Source organism: Protomyctophum parallelum (assembly GCF_964188405.1).
Source record: "Protomyctophum parallelum genome assembly, chromosome: 7".
Lineage (NCBI taxonomy): Eukaryota > Metazoa > Chordata > Actinopteri > Myctophiformes > Myctophidae > Protomyctophum > Protomyctophum parallelum.
Window position 1 is genome coordinate 16738270 of NC_139705.1, and position 20000 is coordinate 16758269.

Genomic DNA, 20000 nt, shown 5'->3' on the forward strand with positions numbered 1-20000 from the left:
ATGGCATTAATTTACAAAAAAAACAAAACATGAAAAGTTGAAATAGGTATGGAGATATAAGGTGTCTGTCTGTCTGTCTGTCGTCGTGCTTTGGATTCACACACGGAACTGACAGCAGGATTAACGCAAAGCTAACTTCAAAGCCCACCTTCTGATGCATGCGCATCGTTCATACACAACGAGACAGGCAGTGACGCCATGAATATGGGTGCCCACCACCACCACAATTTTTGGACTTCGCCACTATCTCTCTCTCTATAAGATATTTGTAGATGGGGGTCTTTTGTGGATTATAGGAAACAAGATAAGCAGCTACACTTTAGAAAACACGCCCTAAAAATATGCAACCCAGAACTACCAATATTTACAAGGGACTTTACAGAAAACATGCCCAAAGTCGCTTAGAATAATCAGACATGGCAACACTGCTGCCTGCCCATGCCATGCTACCCATCTCTCTCTCTCTCTCTCTCTCTCTCTCTCTCTCTCTCTCTACTCTCTCTCTACTCTCTCTCCCTCCCTCTCAGGAGTATAGCTAGCTACAGCAGCAGATGGACTACACTTCCTCAGCCATTCATACTGTACATAGCAGTAATAACCTTGACACAGTGTCTCCGCCTCTCTCGGGACACGCTGTGTTCCTGCTCGTTCAGCCAAACTTTCCCTTTCAAGCAACGATGCTGGTTTCATACCTGTGAAAATAGTTTATGAGTCGCTGGTGATGTGCACTCATTCAACCTGCATGAACCCCAGTGCGTACAAAATTGGGTGTACACCCAATTTGGTTGTACACCAATTTGGGTGTACACCATGTTGATAAATAAGGGCCATGGTGTACCAGCATACAATAAGGTCAGACTAAAAAGCTCCTTTGTCCACCAGTCGACTTTGAGGCTTAATCAGGAGTTGTAGTAGCTATGCTTTGTCTTTATGTATGTAATATTGTTTTGTTCTTTGTGCTATGTCATATGTGTGTCATATGTGTTTCTGCATACTTGGCTGCTGGGTCGCAAGACAAATTTCAGTGTGAACTGACAATAAAGTACTATATCATAACATATCATATCATCTTATGCTGGCGGTTTGCCGCGGTTGCGCTCGTTTCTGCTAAAAATGGCTCTTTTAGGCAGCTGATTCTGTTTGTTGTGACAGGATTAGTTTGAAGTGCTGACAGACACCAACTTATGCCCACCGCCAACTTCTAAGATGCTAATGCTGAGATCCAAGGCCTCGTTCAGTGGGAATGACTGCACTGTGTATGTGCTGCACTTTCTCCAGCGTTATATTAATACGCGAGGAGGATTCATCAGCGGTATGATGCTATAATGCCGGGATTGGGACACGCACACACGCACGCACACACACACACACACACACACACACACACACACACACACACACACACACACACAAAGAACTCTCTCTCTCTCATACAGGCTGTGCTTTACGGATTCAGGATTCTTAAACGAGGGCACAGGCAACAAAAGAAAAGAAAGACCTGCATAAGGCACTCCTGTGTGACACAGATATGCCACATGCGGTATCATTTGTCGCTGTCGGGTGGAAACCTCCTATGTCCAAATCCGTTACTTTTCAGGCAATGGAATGAGAGCTTTCGTTGCAATACGTTGTGAACTTGTAGATCGGTTATTTTCACATTTTTTGTATTAACAGTGGGGCATTAAGTGGGGCATTAAGTGATTCGTTTTCTTTTGGGGGGGGGGGGATATGGAGATACAAGGTTTCTGCCTGACAGCGATAATATAGCCTACAGCACATATATGCTACACACTTATGCCACACAGTACACACACAGTACGCACTAACACACACACACACACACACACACACACACACACACACACACACACACACACACACACACACACACACTTACACCTGGAAGAAACAAGCTAATCCATATTATAGCAACTTCACAGTGTGAGGGCTAAGGCTTAATTTATTGTTGCGATATACAACACAATTGTAAGCTTGTAGAGCAGCACATTTTCGGCAAGCGACTCCGTCGTACGACAATAGTATAAAAGCAGGCTTTTCATCCATATGAGGCTTTAGGGACCTTTGAGGCTTTAGGGACACATCGGGTCCTTTGAGGAAGAAAGGAAGCTGCAAGGAGAGAGGAAGAGAGCAGAGGGAAGATAACCTCCAAGGCTCCTCTGAGAACAAAGGGCCAGCAGGCAGTTCGTTAAATGGAGCATTTCTGACCGTAGTTACACGGCAGCCATTTTTTCCTTTTCCATCTCATATATTTCAAGGAACACAGCCGTTCCTTGAAATGAGGAATCGTCCCTTATTTGGAAATTAAAAGACGTGTGCCTTTTTTGAACAGATAAGGGACACACTTTGTTCCTTATTTATTGGAATCAATCAGTGAGTTCAAACAGCTTGTAAACATATATTATAATACATGTTCTTAACCACTTAAGCCCTCTAGAAATAGTAAACTGTAGTTATCTTTGTACTATTTGGACCTCCAAAACTCTTTGCTAAAAATAGCAGATCACAACGCATCACAACGCCACTCATTGTGGGCTTGTAGATATGATATTTTTGGCTAATTTGTTGAATTTGGACGCTTGGGTTCAAGTGGTTAATATAATATACAACACTGTACATATACAGTAAAAGCCAATAAATAAATAACTTTAGCTGTACAGTTTTGTAGCAAAGGCTGGTCAATAGAGGGTATGTGAGTGTCAAATCGAGTGGAAAAGTGAGTTTAACATCATTTAACATTGTTTAATACAATCAGACAGGACGTTTCTGTTTGGATGTATGGGCTGGAAAGGCCAGAAATAGTTTTTTGCCACTCAGTAGGTGTTCCCGCATAACATCCGGGTATGATGATGATGTCATGCGCATACCCTCTATTTCTGAAGTGAATCAGCACATGAGGACCCATACAGTGGAAACACATTAGTTGTACAATTTGTAGTAAAAGCTTTGCTAAAAATGTATTTTTTCCTGCTTTTTTTCTTGGAAAAGAACACGATGGGAACTATGCACAAAAAAATCTATTTCATCCACTTCTTTATTACTTGTAAATCTGTGATGTGACAATACAACTGATTCTGAGGTTTCATCTTTTTATGGGCGTCCCTTATTGTTCTTACGAATAAGGCGGGTGCCGCCCCTCTTCTCTCTCCGCAGCTGCCAGGAAGGGGGCGTGTGCTATGACAGCAGCGACGAAGCCGCCGCCTTCTCCGTCTCCAGCATGTCGAACCGCTCGTCTCCGCTGTCGTGGCGGCAGGGCCAGGCCAGCCCCCGGCTGCAGGCGGGCGACGCCCCTATCGCCACGGTGGTCCAACACCACCACCACCACGGGCAGCCCCTCCTCCGCGTGAGCCACACCTCCCGCATCCATCTCATCGAGGGATTGGACGACTCCGACGACCCCGCCCTGCTGAAGGTGGGCTACCTCAGCGACAGCGACGTGGGGGGGAAGAGCCCCAACGACGGCGATGAAGATGACGACGACGACGATGATGATGATGATGTCGACATCGACGACCTGGGCAACGGGTGAGTGTTAATTATCTCTGTTTCACTGCCATTATTCAGTCTGAAAGCTCTCAGACGTTTTCTGAGATGGGGGTGTGGCCAAAGTGGGCGATCTTTGGCGATTGGTTCATAGCTCTAAATCATCGCCATACCCATTGGCCCGGGTTAGGTTTTCAACCCGAGAAAACCCCGCCTTCAAATGAGTGGCTATAGCGATTCAGGGTCTGGAGCCAGGCTAACAGCAAATAGAAACACCACTTGTTTTCATTAGGCCTACTTCTTTTTCATTACTTTTCTGATGTGCATAATGCGCTATAGCCCCTCCTATGGCCAGCTTTGTGCGTTGGTGTGTGTCCCATAGTGATGACCTGATTGGCTGAGCACGGAATGTGATGTATGACAATGATGATGATGATGATGATGATAAGAGCGCCCCTCACTTCACACGAGTGCGATTTTGTTTCTGCTGCCTACATTATATAAAGGTGGGCAGATGGAACTGCTCCGTTAAGTTCCATTTGTTACGGAGGATATTATTGTGTATGAATGAACAGAACAGGCAGCATACGGTACAAGCCCCAGGTGCCAACATCTGCACTGCTAAATATAAAAGCTTTCCGGGAATGACAGTTCATTAGATCAACGAGTTGAGAGCGCTGCAGTGGCACGCAAACGGGTCATATAGTTCTGTGGGTTCCATGGCTCTGGAACAGGTTGGTTACCAAGGCTACACAACTTTGGCCTTGGACAATAAATAAATAAAGTTCACTTCCTTGTTTGCGTCTTGAAAATAATTCAGATTCAGATTCAGATTCAGATACCTTTATTTGCCATTTGTGTATACACACATAGGAATTTGTTTTGACATAACATGAGTGCATTCAATTCTTTTTTCACAAATAGACAGACATAAGACAACACCGTGCAGGGAAATATCGTATCTCCTAATCTAGGGAACTCTCCATGGTTTTGACCAGATGGGCAATGTTCTGTCTTTATTTCTGACTTCAGCATGCCTCTCGTTTGGAATAGTAACGCTTCTATAGAGAGACTTTAGCGTGACCAGCACGAGGTAAGAATGGAAGATTATGCCTCCCGGTTTTGGGGGGGAAGGCGGGCTTTTCAGAGTAAAATCTGCCATATCAGCTGGCACTCTAGCATCATTATTTTGAAAACCACTGGCGCATTCTAAGCAGTGGTGTCATGCTCGTAGTCTCGTAGAATGCAGTACCACGCCGTGGTACCAGTTTATGTTTTGACGTGCACGTGCAGGGAGGGAAGGGAACAGTGCACGTGGCCTAGATTCAAGAGAACCAACCTTGCGTCACCAGACTTTCCAAGACACACCCAGTGGTCTAAGTTTACCCTCCCCCCCCTATTTTCACAAGAAGAATTCCAGGAATTTATTGATGTTCTAAATAGCCATCATAGATCCATAACGATAAAATTTGTGACACACACTGAAAGGATTGGCTTTCTTGATGTAACAATTTTCAAGGGCCCAAACTTTAACACAAATGGGAAACTAGACTTAAAAGTATTCTTTAAAGAAACAGACACCCACGCCCTATTACACAAAACGTCATTCCACCCGACACACTCCTACACAGGGATAGTCAAATCACAACTACTAAGATTCCATAGGATTTGCACGCAAAGAAGTGATTTCAAAATAGCTTGTAAAACACTATTTAAGGCCCTCAGACTAAGAGGATACACTAGGACATTCCTCCGGAAAGCTCAAAGTACCTTCTTAGAAATAAGAGTGCGGGATCCAGGCCCTAAATTGGCCCTGATAACCAGTTATTCAACACAGAGCACACTAGCCAACAAAAGAATAAAAAGGAATTTTGAGAACCGAACGGATGATCTTCTAAAAGATTATAAAATTATATCGGCCTACAGAAAAAACAAAAACCTTAAAGATTATCTAGTACACAGCAAGCTAAAATAAATCAACACACCAGCACGCCAGGGACCAGAATACTTCAAAGTTCAAACCCAAACAATTAGTCAAAAATAAAACTACAAAACGCGTGTTAGAGATTAAACAACAAATAACAACCAGAACCAGCAACTGCATTTACTTAATCACATGTGAAAAATGTGGTTTACAATATGTCGGAGAAACGGGTAAAACAATAGGTACAAGGCTGGGACAACACAGATACAATGTTAACAATGGAAAAAAGACAACCACAAGGTTTGTGCAACATTTCATGGCTCACGGCATTGAAACTCTGAAATGTGCTGGACTTCAACACAATCCCAACTGGACAGTAGGACAAAGACTTTTTAATGAAAAACAGTGGATTAAGAACCTCAACACGGATTTTCCTGTGGAGGCTTAAACATGCCTAAAATCAGATCTTGAACACAACAAAACTTAAACTCAGGATTAAACTGGAGAAATCTAAAAATGATTGGATCAGACTTCCTTCGGATACATGGCGAATGCATTTATTCCTTGCATTGTGCCTACACATGTGTGTAGGCACAGTGCACTGAAGTTTTTTAATTCCCCCCTATTTTCAGTACCGTGCTGAATTCAAATGGCTACTATTTTACATAACAGAATTAACTGTTTATACCTGAGCTCACGTAGCCTATAGGCTATATGGTAAGCATACACACTTACAGCAGTAGGCTATGGCTCCAGTAGGCTACTGCTGCTGTGTGGTGTTCTGCACACAAGAAGAATGCCTCCTCCTCCTCCATCAAAGAACAGATTAATTCGTCATTTGCTAGTGCAGTAAATATGTTTGTCTGACTATTTTAAGTCTACTTTTGTGTTTGTGTGTCTAAACTCTCATACACTATTTAACAACAGGCTTAGGCTATGCAGCTGTTCTGTGTCCATGCCGCGATGCGCACATGCACGCCTGTGCGCGTGCGTGCGTGCATGCGCAGGTACCGAAAGGAAATCACCATGACACCACTGAGTGTGTGTCATGGCGTTAATAGCAGCATTAACACCCCATGAGCACTTTTTGACCACACGCCGGGGAGAGCATTTCAATGCTTCATAATAATAAACACAGTGAACTCCTCAGGGTAAATGTAACCGTGTGTAACTCCGATTGTACAGTACAGTTTACAGAGTATACTATAGCCTGTGGAAAAGCAGCACACCTGTGTCTGCCTCTAATAATAATGACCGCATGTCTCCCCGGGGGGCCTGTGAGAGAGGTGCAGCCTCCATGCATGCACATGCCACCTGTCAACACTTAACACAGCCCTGTGTGACCGCAGACAGTCAGCCCTGCAGTTAGTGGTTCACCAGCAGAACAAAGCCTCCGTCCACCCCACCCCTCTCCTTCCTCCCAAAGGCTGCACTGACACTGCATGGCAACTGTTGGGGAGAGGAGACCCCCCTCGGTGAAGACCCCCCTCGGTGAAGCTGGCACAGCCTTGCTTTGTCAGGAGAGAGCCCGCTGTGGGCAGAGCCACGGCATGATGTCACAGTCAGTGACCAGTGGTGGAAAAAGTACTCACTTTTCAGTACTTTTTACTTAAAGTATTAATACTGCAATATAGAAATACTCCGTTACAAGTAAAGGTTCGGAATTCAAAATGTACTTGAGTAAAAGTACAAAAGTTGGTATCAATAACTTAAGGTACCAAAAGTAGAAAGTACTCATTGTGAGTGTATGTTTTCAAATGTATAAACATCTTTTGAAAATAGCAGATCTACAAGACACATTGTGAGCTTATAGATCGTCTATTTTCAAATTGCCGAAATGTATATATACTGTAGGGCTGACGTGGTTAGTGTATGTTTTGTAATCATAATCTAAATGTACTGTACCAAGTAACTAGTAAAACAGTTTTCAAGTGATTGTAGTGGAGTAAAAGTACAATATCTGAGAGTAGAAGCAAAAGTATTGGAACTATACTCAAGTAAAGTACAAAAACCTCAAAATTGTACATGCGTACAGTACTTAAGTAAATGTTAGCCTACTTAGTTACTTTCCACTTCAGTCAGTGACTGACTGACTGAGCCGAGCCCCCTCCCTCCCTCCCTCCCTCCCTCCTGGGGCGATGGCCCTGTCACATTCAGCTGTGAGCCTCCTGGCAAAGCGGGCATGCTGCCACTTTGACCCCTTGCAGAGTTGGCTTACAGGCCAGCCATTGCAGAGTTTGGCTTACAGGCCTTGATTGAGCATGAGCTAAAATGCAGATGTCTATAGCAAAAAAACCTGCTTGGCTTAGTGACCGGACCCCCCGCTGCGCGATCACTCAACACGTCCGTACATGATCGGCTTAAAGCCCGGTGGTCTCAAACTCAATGAGCATCTAGATCTGTCAGAGCTTTAGATGTTAAATTAATTGCTTTTTGGCCCGTACATTGTGTGTGTGCTCCACAAAGCTGAAAGTGACTTGTTTTCGTATAGGTTTTCACGACGTGTCTTTCAAAACATTTTGTTTCGTGCCGTGTGCTCATACAGTTTGATACATCCTGTTGTTGTGCGCTGTGGCGTTATAGTTATAGGTCCTTAAAATATCCTCTCAAACACAATGCACACACTCCAGTTGACACGGAGCAGCTGGCTGCCTCCAGGTGTCCCTATGACGACTGAACCTCCTACCAGGGCTTATCATTTTCTCTCACCTTCATTTGTTGTCTTGTCCGCCACCTGATGGGCCACGACCTAACGACCCCCATCATGACTGTGTATTTCTGCATGTACAGTATGTGTTGTACGTGTACCGGTATTTGTGTAGCCTACAGCGTGCGAGCGTGCTTGTGTGTACTAGTGTACTTGTGAGTACATTTGATTTGGCCCTCAGAATGTAGAATGCGAGACAATTTTCAGTTTGACCTTCATTAGTTATTATCTGTAGTCTCTCGAGACCAATCTACTCGAGACAGACTGACGAAAGGAAAAGAGGGCGCTCTTTCTCCTTTATTCGCCGATGGGTTCTCAGATTGTATCATTGGTAACACCTGTGAAGGAACGAAGTAGGGAAGGGGCCCGGAAGTAGGAAGAGTTATTCTGTATGCATATAGAGCCTATACTCTAGAGAAATGGTTGTTTTACGGACCTAAGGGTCTTTGGGTCCATTATTACACTCTTGCTGTGTGTGTGTGTGTGTGTGTGTGTGTGTGTGTGTGTGTGTGTGCATGTGTCTGTGTCTGTGTCTGTGTCTGTGTCTGTGTCTGTGTCTGTGTCTGTGCGTGCGTGCGCTGGCACTGTTTGTGTGTATGCACTCGCTCGCTCGCACGTGTGTGTGTGTGTCTCATGCCTGAGCTTGTCTAACCTGCTATAGGCTGAGGCATGACATCACCATGGTTACCTGTTCAAAGTGTCACCCCCTCCCCAGGCCAGTCCCCAATGCTCCCCATGCATGCATGGCGGAAATCAATGGCAGACAGGCGGCTGGGCCCTGTGGTGTGGCTGAGTGTCTGGTCATGGTGTCATGGCCGCCGGCCCTGTGGTGTGGCTGAGGCGTTATTATGGATCCCACCACAGTTCTCTAGGAAAGCCTATAGTCAAACCTCATAGTCCTAACCTCAGTAAAACTATGCCTGCCCGGGAGCCAATCAGACACATTGTAAGGTCATGTGGGTCTAACCTAGAACGTTGACGGGATTCATAATCACGCATGGCTGAGTGTCTGGTCATGGTGTCATGGCCGCCGGTGGAAATCCTTAGACAGACAGATTCTCAGTGGTGTAAAATAACTAAGTACATTTACATTAAGGTACTGTACTTCAGTGCAATTCTGAGGTATTTTTGTGAGGTATTTTGCAAGCCCCTCCTATGCTCAGCTTTGTGTGTTTGTGTGAATTTTAGCGATGATTTGATTGGCAAATCAACCCATGGCGATGATTTGATTGGCTGAGCAAAGTACATATTGAGGATAAAAAGTGAGGGCAGAAAAATGAAGACGCCAATTGTGATTGGCCAGAATGTGATGATGTCATGTATGTGGCATGCATGATGAATTGATGATTTTTACTACTGGCGTATTACTGGCGTATTTCCAATTTTCAGCACTGCTCTACATCTACTCTACTGCATCTCATCATGCCGTGTCAGATTAATTCATACCTGACCAATTAATATTATATTATTATTATATAATGCATCATGAGTATGTTTTAAATGAATGCATTATGATGACAATGGACTTCATAGGAAGTGTTTGACATTCACCAGATTCCCCACTAGAGGTCAGGCTAGAGCTACCAGATTCCTCTTCCAGGCTACTAGGCCCATGCTGGACTCTCCCTTTTGTCATCATTTCATCCCCCTCCATTAAACATACTGCACACGGCTGCTGTCATATGGAGGTCATATCCCATCCTCACTATATAATACATAGGATTGTCAAATATATTATATATACACATAATGCATCGCTAACGCAGACATCCTCCCTTTGTTTGGGTTCTGAGTACCCCCCCACCCCCCCACCTCTTTGTTCTCTGATGGATGGTGAGGAAGTATCCCAATTATCCCTTAAAGCAGTTGTTTCAGGCCAAGGACCCCTTATTCTGACATCCCGTTAGTCATACATACCTGACTCACCCGTGGCTCCTAATACGTGGCTGGTTAAGACTCACCCGTGGCACCTACATACGTGGCTGGTTAAGACTCACCCGTGGCACCTACATACGTGGCTGGTTAAGACTCAGTTGTGGCTCCTAATATGTGGCTGGTTAAGACTCACCCCTGGCTCCTACATACGTGGCTGGTTAAGACTCAGTTGTGGCTCCTAATATGTGGCTGGTTAAGACTCACCCGTGGCACCTACATACGTGGCTGGTTAAGACTCACCCGTGGCTTCCGCGTGCGGTTAGGGTTAGATTAAGGTTAGACGTCGGACTAACGCTACGCACCCTTAGCTGAGAGAGAGAGACAGATGAATTGTGTTGCTTCATATACTTAATAGCACTGTCATCAGTGTTGTGTAAATGTATGTTTTATTATTATTTTTTATCCCACGATTTTGTAACCCAGTTTTCTTTTCACCCAGTGCCAAGTATCTAATGTAATCCTGGGCGCTACACTTCCTCTGCCAACCTGGGGGGGACTGACCTCATGCCTCCTTCTATGCACGAGGAGTCCAAGCTGCTTCTTTTCACCTGACAGAGGGGAATTTCCCCGGTCGGACGTAGCGCGTGGAAGGGACACGTTATTCCGACCAGTTCCTTTCCCCTCCATCAGGCGCCCCGGCTGGCCAGGGGGAGGTAGTTTTAGAGACCAGGATTACGGCATGTTTTTGTGAGGGTATCTACCCTAGGGGACACGGGGAGAACAATACATTAGATTCATGTGTATTTTAAAGGCATTTAACCACTTAAATCCTCAATTCTTGGTATAACTTGATCTCCTTGTACTTGGTCTGCTCTTTTTTCCCCTCTATGGAAAAACCTGTGCAACGCATTGTGAGCTTGTAGATCTGCTATTTTTTGGGCCAATGTCACCCCCCTCCCCCCCAGAATAGGGATGCTAAGGTTCAAGTGGTTAATGTATACAAAACAAAGAAAGAAAGAAAAATACATTAAAAAAAAATCCGATCGGCCTGGGCCGTGGCTCAGCGGTCTAGGCACCTTGGCTGGTAATCCACTCCCGATCCCGACAGCCTTTACTGCATGTCATCCCCCCATCTCTCTCCCCATGTCAGCCTACTGTCTGTCCCTCCATAAAAAATATAAAATAAAGGCGAAGGCGAAAAAAGGCGAAAAAACACACAAAGGATTTGGCGGCCCAGCTATTGTAACTCTCAGGACCCTCCCAGGGGACCCCCCCCCCCCCTCCCTGTTGAAGAACCCATACCATAAAGACGTTAGCATGACAAAGGGAGGTATGCAATAAAGACGTTATCATGACTATACTAACATGCGTCCATGTGTGTTTGGGATGTGACTCACTTATCAGTCTCACACAGATGATTCATATGCATTATATTGGCATGAATCACTATTGCTTTTGAAGTCGGAGCCTTGCCATGTGCTCTCGCATGACCCACGCGTGACGCACGGACCACACACACACACACACACACACACACACACACACACACACACACACACACACACACACACACACACACACACATACACACACACACACACTGAGTCAGGGGGGACCCCCCAGTGTTGGATATCCTTTTCCTGGCCTTTCTCTCGCTGTCCCTGACAGACCCTTCCTCCTCCCTCAATGTGCAGCCAGACCCTCCCAATGAATGTCCCCCCACACACACTCTGACTTATTACACACACTCACGCACACGTCATTCTGACCAGGAAACACCAGGGAGGGGAGCCCAGCTCTGTGTGTATGTGCGTGCATGGACACAAGCATGTATTATTATACAATCCAAACATCCCCACAAGTGTCTAGTAGAATTTGAGAAATATGTAGATAATGTTCCTACACAAGATGTGAATTTGAATCCTGAAAAGTTATGGTTTTGGAGATGTGAGGTTTGTTTCCACCCGACAGAGACAATATAACTCAGGCTTTAGGGTTAATGTGCTTGACATAGATATGGAAAGGTTTTGTGGGTTGAGAGAATGATGTAGCTCATCTACAAAGGCAAGGAGCGAGCGTTCCCACAACGATATCGTGCGAAAAACTGTCCTGATGTGGAGCGTCGCACCCTTAGCCTAAACCAATCAAATAACCAATAAATAGTAGCGTGTAGAAAAGTGTTGGGGGCCGCTAAACCTCACTCAAATCACGCTCGCGATACGTCAGTCCTGTCTCATTGAAAAACATGTATTCTAATGAGATCTCATCGTTCGCTCACAGTGTAGATGAGGTGTAAAACCATGATGGCCGCCTGCATGGTCCCCTTGCTGAAATGGACTAAAATATTGTTGCTGTCAGTTGGAAACCTTGTATCTCCAAAACCATTCCTTTATTGTTCTTTTAAAAACCTTTTAAAATAGTGACAATAGCCAATCTACAACAATGCATTGTGAGCTTGTAGATCTGCTATTTCTTGTGTGACACTCTTGTATGAAAATGTGTAGGGCATGAGTTTATAAATGACAGTATGGAGATTTGATGTTTCGGCGCGAAAGCGACACTAATATATTCTCAACTTTTTGATTTCAAGGACACCCCATGCAGTCTGATTTGCATATCAGGCCACCGACCCCAATTTGGTGCAACTCGTTTGATCTCTGCATGGGACCACAATCTGAACTGTAAAACCACCAGTGTTTATTTAACTCTGGGAGCATCCAAATGTGATCGTGAACACACTCAAGAGTTACAGGCCCGTAATGGACCCCCGAGGGGTCTACACCAGTGGTTCTCAAAGTGGGGTCCCCCAGGGGTCCTTGTGGGTGTTCCAGGGGGTCCACTGCAAAGTTTGGCTGTTCAAAAATAGCAGACATACACAAGCTCACATCAAGACACTTTGTGCCGCACTGCAAGACCCATTGTGAGCTTGTAGATCTGCTATTTTCAAATGGTTTGTATACATTTGAAAACTTGAAATGGGACATTCTGCATAATGAGTCCTTTTACTTTTGGTACTTTAAGTATATATTTTGACAGCAATACTTTTGTACTTTCACTCAAGTAAATGTTGAATTCCACACTTTTCCTTGTAACAAGAGTATTTCTGCATTGCAGTATTGATACCTTTACTTGAGTATAGAATGTGAGTACTATTTTCCCTTCCAGATCGCCCACCACCCGTCCGATAAGTGGGCATGCAGCATGCGGGTGGGCATGCAGCACGCGGGCGGGCATGCAGCGCTGCACGTGGCAGCGATCGCTCTGAGCACGCTGCCTGGCGCTGGTTGTGTTTTTTATTTTTTCCTGCACCAGTGGCCTCAGACGGTCTCTTTGTTTACGGATGGAAGGAGCCCTCGGTCTGCGCCGTACCCATGGCAACGCACCGACATGACCCGCTTCACTGCGCTAACCGTCTGAATTATGAAAACAGTTCAGAGCAGGACACACACACACACACACACGCACACACACATACACACACACACACACACACACACACACACACACACAGCCACCTCGTTCCGTCTGCAGCAGTAGCAGCCTGTTGGCTCCAGTGTTGTGATGTTAGAAAGCCTTTGTGTCGTCTTCCCTCCTAGAAGAGCAGCACAGAGTTTATTGTTCTTTATCTAGATCCGTCCTGACGGCCGGGGAAACGACACTATACTGATAGAGATGGAACTACACTACGCTGATAGAGAGGGAAGGCTTCCAAACAGAAGTGCTTTTCATTGAGTGCAACCGATGCGTGCAATATTACTCTGTGTGTCGTGGTTTTCTCCAACGCATGGCTTTGCATGCGTGACCCCCCCGGTGCCGTCACGTAGCAGCCAAGTCTATGGACTTGGCTGCTATGTCATTTCTTTGTGACGTAGTGGGTTCCCCCCAAAGGCACCCCTCACTTCACACGAGTGTGAAGTGAAAACGTCGGGTCGGGCCTGGTCGGCTTCGGGCAGCGTTTGGGAACGTGCGTGCGCGTGTGTGTGTGTGTGTGTGTGTGCGCGCGCTACAGACATGATATCCTCAGCTCAAAAGGGCGTTTTCTGTGGACACAGGCCCCTAAGTGCTCGGCCACGGTCAAACAGTGAGGTCATTATCTGGCTGTAACGTGAAGTCTCCCCTCCCGTATCGATGCTGAGGCTCTTCTAATTAGCTGTAACTCAATAGACCTTCTCACGGCCTGTTCAATCATTGACCTTTATAGCCCCATGCTGCTCCTTTGGAGATAAGGCTAACTCAGACCACTCGCTGGCTGTTTGACCCCAGCGTGTGCGTGTGCGTGTGCGTGTGCGTGTGCGTGTGCGTGTGTGTGTGTGCGTGTGTGTGTGTGTGTGCGTGCGTGCGCGTGCTGGAAGGAAATAGAGGAAGATTGCCTCCCAAGATTGCTACATTGTAACCTTCTAGTACTCTGACCCCATCTGCTGGTCAGAGCCTGCAACCTCATACTGATGACACATGCACATGCATGAATACACGTGCACATATCACACACACACACACACACACACACACACACACACACACACACAAAGTGGAGCCTAATTCTGCCTGACACATCTGATTAATGCATTTGCCCTTCTGCATCTGGATCTGGTTTACAGCCCAGGTGACAGCTCCACACACACACACACACACACACACACACACACACACACACACACACACACACACCTTTCAGTATGATCCTCAGTGAGTGCAGGACACACCCCGGGTTTCCCTCATACAGATCCTTATAGTATGACTCAGGGAAGGAAGGGGCTCCATTACCGACCCACTCCCCTAATTCAGCCCAGCGGCCCACTCTCACGCCTGCCTGTCTGTCACACAACACCGGTGGTTAGTCAACCTTCTCTGGGTCAACTCAGGGCCCGCTTCAACATCTCCAAAGCGCTCGCACGTGGCCCACCCATGTGACCACTTAACACGGCGGCAGGCAGCCGTGTGAAGGGTTAAGACCTGAGGCCGATTGTTTGGGGGATGCACCGATATGGAAATCCTTGGCCGATACAGATGTTTAAAATAACAATTTAGCCGATACTGATACCGATATAAGTTTATTTTTGTTTGTTTTTTGTTTTCATTTATTCCTTTTGTGCCAGGGAAACAAATACATCTTCAAGACAAGAAAAACATGTTCAGAATCTACAGCTTGGTAGGCTGCACATAACCAACACACCAACATAGCCAGCCAACGCAAAATGTATGCTTATCAACAACAGTTAAATATTGGCTACTGCCATCGGTTAATGTCCGTTTTATTTGCCGATATATTTGTCGGTATTGGCCGTCATATCGGCCAATACCAATGTGTGGCCCATACATTAGTTCATCTCTACCGATTTTACAAATGCCTTCTAAATCACTGTTCAAATATAGCAGAGGTACAAGCTCATAAAAAACACAAATTGTAAATGGCGCAACATTTATGTAAATTTATAAAGTGCCTTTATCCAAGGTGCTTTACATAGATTCTGCATTACATTCACCCATTCATACACCGATGGCAGTGGAAACCATGCAAGGCACCAACCTGCACACATCAGGAGCAATTAGGGGTTCAGCGTCTTGCTCAAGGACACTTCGACACTAACTCTGGGGGAGCCCGGGATCGACCTGGGAACCTCACGGTTCCCATCCGGCTGCTCTATCGGCCACTCTACCCCCTGAGCCACTGTCGCCCCCCACAGCGCCTCAGAATATGGAGATAATAGGTTTTTGACTGACATCAATGATATAGTACTCAGCTGTGGTGCAGGGCGTGCAATCTACTACCTCTCTCCTGCTGTGTGTGTCGCTCGGCGAGGACACAGACAGGCGGGCATTAAAAGTTGATGAGAGGAAGCTGTAGCCGTCTGCTCGGTGGGAGTGTTGTTGTCATCTGTTGTACCTGCTGCCTTTCTCTCTCCTCTGTGCTCCACTTCATCTGCCTGCTCATGGCAGCGTGTAATCAATTACTTGTGCTGTCCTTAGATGGAACCTGATAGAGCAGAGTGGTGTTGCATACACCTCCTTTGTTCTGACGCTACAGAGCACGTAATTTCCAAAACACTAAGATGTTAAGATATTTTTGGGGGGCGCCTTTTCTGCCTTTCTTTATTGATAGATACAGTAGTCTGACAGGAAATGGGGAGAGAGATGGGGAATGACACGCAGCAAAGGTTGTCGGGATCGGGAGTCGAACCTGCAACCCGCTGTCAGGCGGCATTAGCGGCCTAGGTGCCCAGACGGCCACGCCAGCCTTCCGGGTCCAAAACAATAAGCTTTGAATGATAACATAACATTAATTTAAACAAAAAAGCAAAAAAAAACACGTGCCTTAGATTAATTGCTACATAATCCCAATGGCGTTCATCTTCATCATCGGTTTATAAAGAAGGACAGTTCCATGTTATTTTCACGTATCGATGTTTCTAATTCTCGGTCAGGAAATTGAATTAAAACATGTTCTGTCTTGTTTTAATGACGTGTCTATCATTCCTAATGACCTAACAGAACCCCTGCTGTGTAACAGCATGGGACCCCAGTGACCAACAATAACCACATTAATCTGGTCGCTCTCCCTCCCTCTTACACACACACACACACACACACACACACACAAACAGATTTAACACAATAACACTGCATGGCATGGGGAAGAAAGAAAAAAACACCTGACAACCACTGCATGTGAGTACTAACAATTATTGTCGTCATCTCTGTACTCTGCTCTGTTTGTAGAGGCAATCTAACTGTTGAACCACATGACAGTCTTATTAACCTGCTTAATGTACTGTTATTAACCTACGTTGATTGCTTTTAGAGCAATAAACAGGATGAGAGAGTCTCAGGGTAGGGAGGAGACATCAGTAATGGATGGCCAGTTCAACCTCGGCCACTTTTACTGTTGTCAAAGTAAACATTCACTCTTCTCGCCTTAATGCCCCTCTTATCTGTCTCATGACGGTCCCACCACTCCCACCAAGTCCCTTTTTGCACTTATTTGTAATTTGATAGGAACCCAGATGTGTTTTGGATGTCTGAATGTTGTATGTTAAGTTGGTTGTTCGCCAAGGAAGCTTTTGTTTTAGGACAATTCATATAGAAGGCATGGCAGTTAGAACGATGTATCCATTCCATAAGTAACAGTTTATGTATTTTTATGGTGTATCATCTATCTATCTATCTAGCTATCTATTCTATCTATTCTATCTAATCCAAAGAGCCTCAACGTCTGTTCGTCAGCGTGCAAGCCTTTTCTGTTTATGGATATTTACTCGAGTCGAGACCCATAAAAACTGGCCCTATGTGTTGGGAAAGCAGCAGTGGTGGAAAAAGTACTCATTATTATTATCAATACTGCAATGTAGAAACATGTGTGTAAAAGTACAAAGGTATTGGTAAAAGTACTTATTATGCAGAATGTCCCGTTTCACAAGTTAGCACGTCTAAAATGTATATATATTTTTTTAAATAATCTACAAATTAGATCTACAAGCTCATAATGCATTGCGATGCGATGTGCTGTGAGATCGTCTAAGCTTAAATAGAGCTGAAGCAGTTCATGTTTTGTAATAATCAAATTCTACAAAGTAAGTATTAAGTAACTAACTTCTGACTAAAGTGCAATATTTGTCTCACTCTCTGACATGCAGTGGAGTAGAAGTAATTTAAGTAAATAGTATGGAAGATTGGAACACTCCAGTAAAGTAAAAAGTACCTCCAAATTGTACAGTGCTTGAGTAAATGTACTACTTAGTCACTTTACAGCCGTGGTGTTGGGAAAACAGTCTCAAGTTGTGCAGCGATGCATGACTGGTGGCTAGTGTCTCCAGTGTGGCTCTGTTTGGTTTGAGTGTGGGCCAGTGTATGTCCTTATTGTGAAACAGGCTGATATTGAGCAACAAACACATGTTCTGGACCGGGCCTTGGGAACCTACTGCCTTATGGCCCACATTTTCCCACACTCTCACGCAATGTTCTGATTCCAGTCAATCTGAAGTCCATGGTGGGCCGGCATGTCTTTTTCTTGGCTAAAATCGTACGGCTTTCTCTCTTAACTAACCTACGGTTTGATCAGACGTCATTCACGGTTTGGCAGTTTTTTTTGTTGGCTGTTCTTTTCAAGCTTTTTTCACCCACTCACACCGGAGACCCTCAGGGCTCTGTAATGTTTTTGCAGAAGTATCTTCGCTGAAAGTTATCAGCTAAAAAAAAGTTACTGTTGTAGCAGTAGCACGCGTTTTACCCTAGCCTACAAAAATTCTGAAAAGTCTGCAAGGACCTTAAATGTACTGTTATCAACCTACATTGCTTGCGTTCAGAGCAATAAACAGGATGAGAGAAGTTGCATGTATATGAGCTGTCAGCAGTGGTCAGTTCAGCCTCTGTCACTTTCCTGAGGACAAAGAAACAGTCGTTTTATGACACATTGTAGACCTTGTAAAATGACCTGCAAAACCTTCCCCCACAACAATACGGATGCTGGTGGTTTAACTGGTTAAAAGTAACACACCGATTTAATATCTGCGTCTCCGATTTGTCCCTCAACGAAAAAAGAAAGAATAAAAACGCCCAATCCCATCGTCACGGCTTCTGTTCCCTTAGACGCCCCCCTGCTGAGAGCACTAGTAAACCTCTATTGAGACACTGGGCCATAATCCCACCTAATCCCTGGCTTCCTCTTATGGTTGCATGGGGCCGAAGGAGAATAGGAGCAAACTCAGGGACTTGGTCAGCAGTCTGAATTGAGGAGTGGTGGGGGTTTACGATGGTGGTGTGGGGTGGTGTGTGCGCGTGTGTGTATGTGTGCGCGCGTGTGTATGTGTGCGCCTGTGTACGTGTACGTGTGTATGTGTGTGTGTGTGTGTGTGTGCGTGCGCGTGCGTGTGCACAACTGGGACTCCCCACGTAGTTCAGAGGGACGTGTTACCATGTCAACAATAGGAGCGCGCTGGGAAAATAAACGGAGTGTGTGAGTGTGTGAGTGTGCGCGACCGACTGGACTGTCCCTCTCCACTTGTAGAGGTCAAAGGGTGTCATGCCTTCTGCCCACTGGCCTATATTTCCTCCTCATTTCCGTTAAGAGATGAATCCCGTTCATCCTGAATTCTGCTCATATTGCTGTTTTCTTATGACATAATGGTCTCTGCCCTTGGATGAGATGAAAAAGCTGCATGGGGAAATGACCTCAAAAACAATAACTGATGGTGAACACGATATGGGAGCAGCGAGCTCAAACATAGACCCTAAACCAACATGATTCTCTCAACACAACGTCAACACGCCCAGAGAGAATGAAACACAGGATGCTTGATGAAGCACCAACTGCAGACACAACAGAGTCTAAATTAATTCATCATAATAAAAGAAGAATGATGTTGTGTTTGTTCCTCTCTTCAAAACAACGAATGGATTTAATTTGCACTTTGTCAGTAGTGTAAAACAAAGTAAATTAAATAACCAAATGACTATCGAAGACAATGCTTTCGTCTGTTTCGAGCTAGATCTTTGATCTCTGCACCGAGGTCCGGCCGTGTGTGTGTGTGTGTGTGTGTGTGTGTGCATGTGCGTGGGTGTGTGTGTGTGTGTGTGTGTGTGTGCGTGGCTGTGTGCGTGCATGTCCGCGTGTGTGTGTCCATGTTAAAGCTGTCATTAAAACAGACAGGGAGTTTGAGGAAATTATCAGGTTCCCACAGTAGGGGTACCGAACACACCCCCCCCCCCCCCCACACACACACACACACACACACACACACATCAGTCTCTTAAAGTACATACTTAACTCCTCTTTAGGGGGTAAATTAATCCTGCACGGTTAGGGACGAGATTTTGGAGAGCTTCGCCTCAGAGGCTTTTGGACAGGAACTGCACGCACGCACCCACACACACCCACACACACACACACACACACACACACACACACACACACACACACACACACATGCACACCACACACAAACTCACTGGAGTGGAGCTCCTTAAAGTTTGACAGTGGGGTGTGATGGGGGTTTGTAA

The 20000-nt window shown here is 45.3% G+C and overlaps 1 protein-coding gene across 4 annotated transcripts in view; it reads left to right on the plus strand.

Moving 5' to 3' along the window:
* Positions 1-20000, plus strand: part of nav1a (neuron navigator 1a) — a 159311-nt gene that overhangs the window by 63367 nt on the left and 75944 nt on the right. For all 4 annotated transcript variants that reach the window (XM_083769269.1, XM_083769270.1, XM_083769272.1 and 1 more), the window contains exon 8: positions 3172-3543. In XM_083769269.1, the coding sequence (XP_083625395.1) occupies positions 3172-3543 (372 nt within the window). The remainder of the gene's footprint in view (positions 1-3171; positions 3544-20000) is intronic.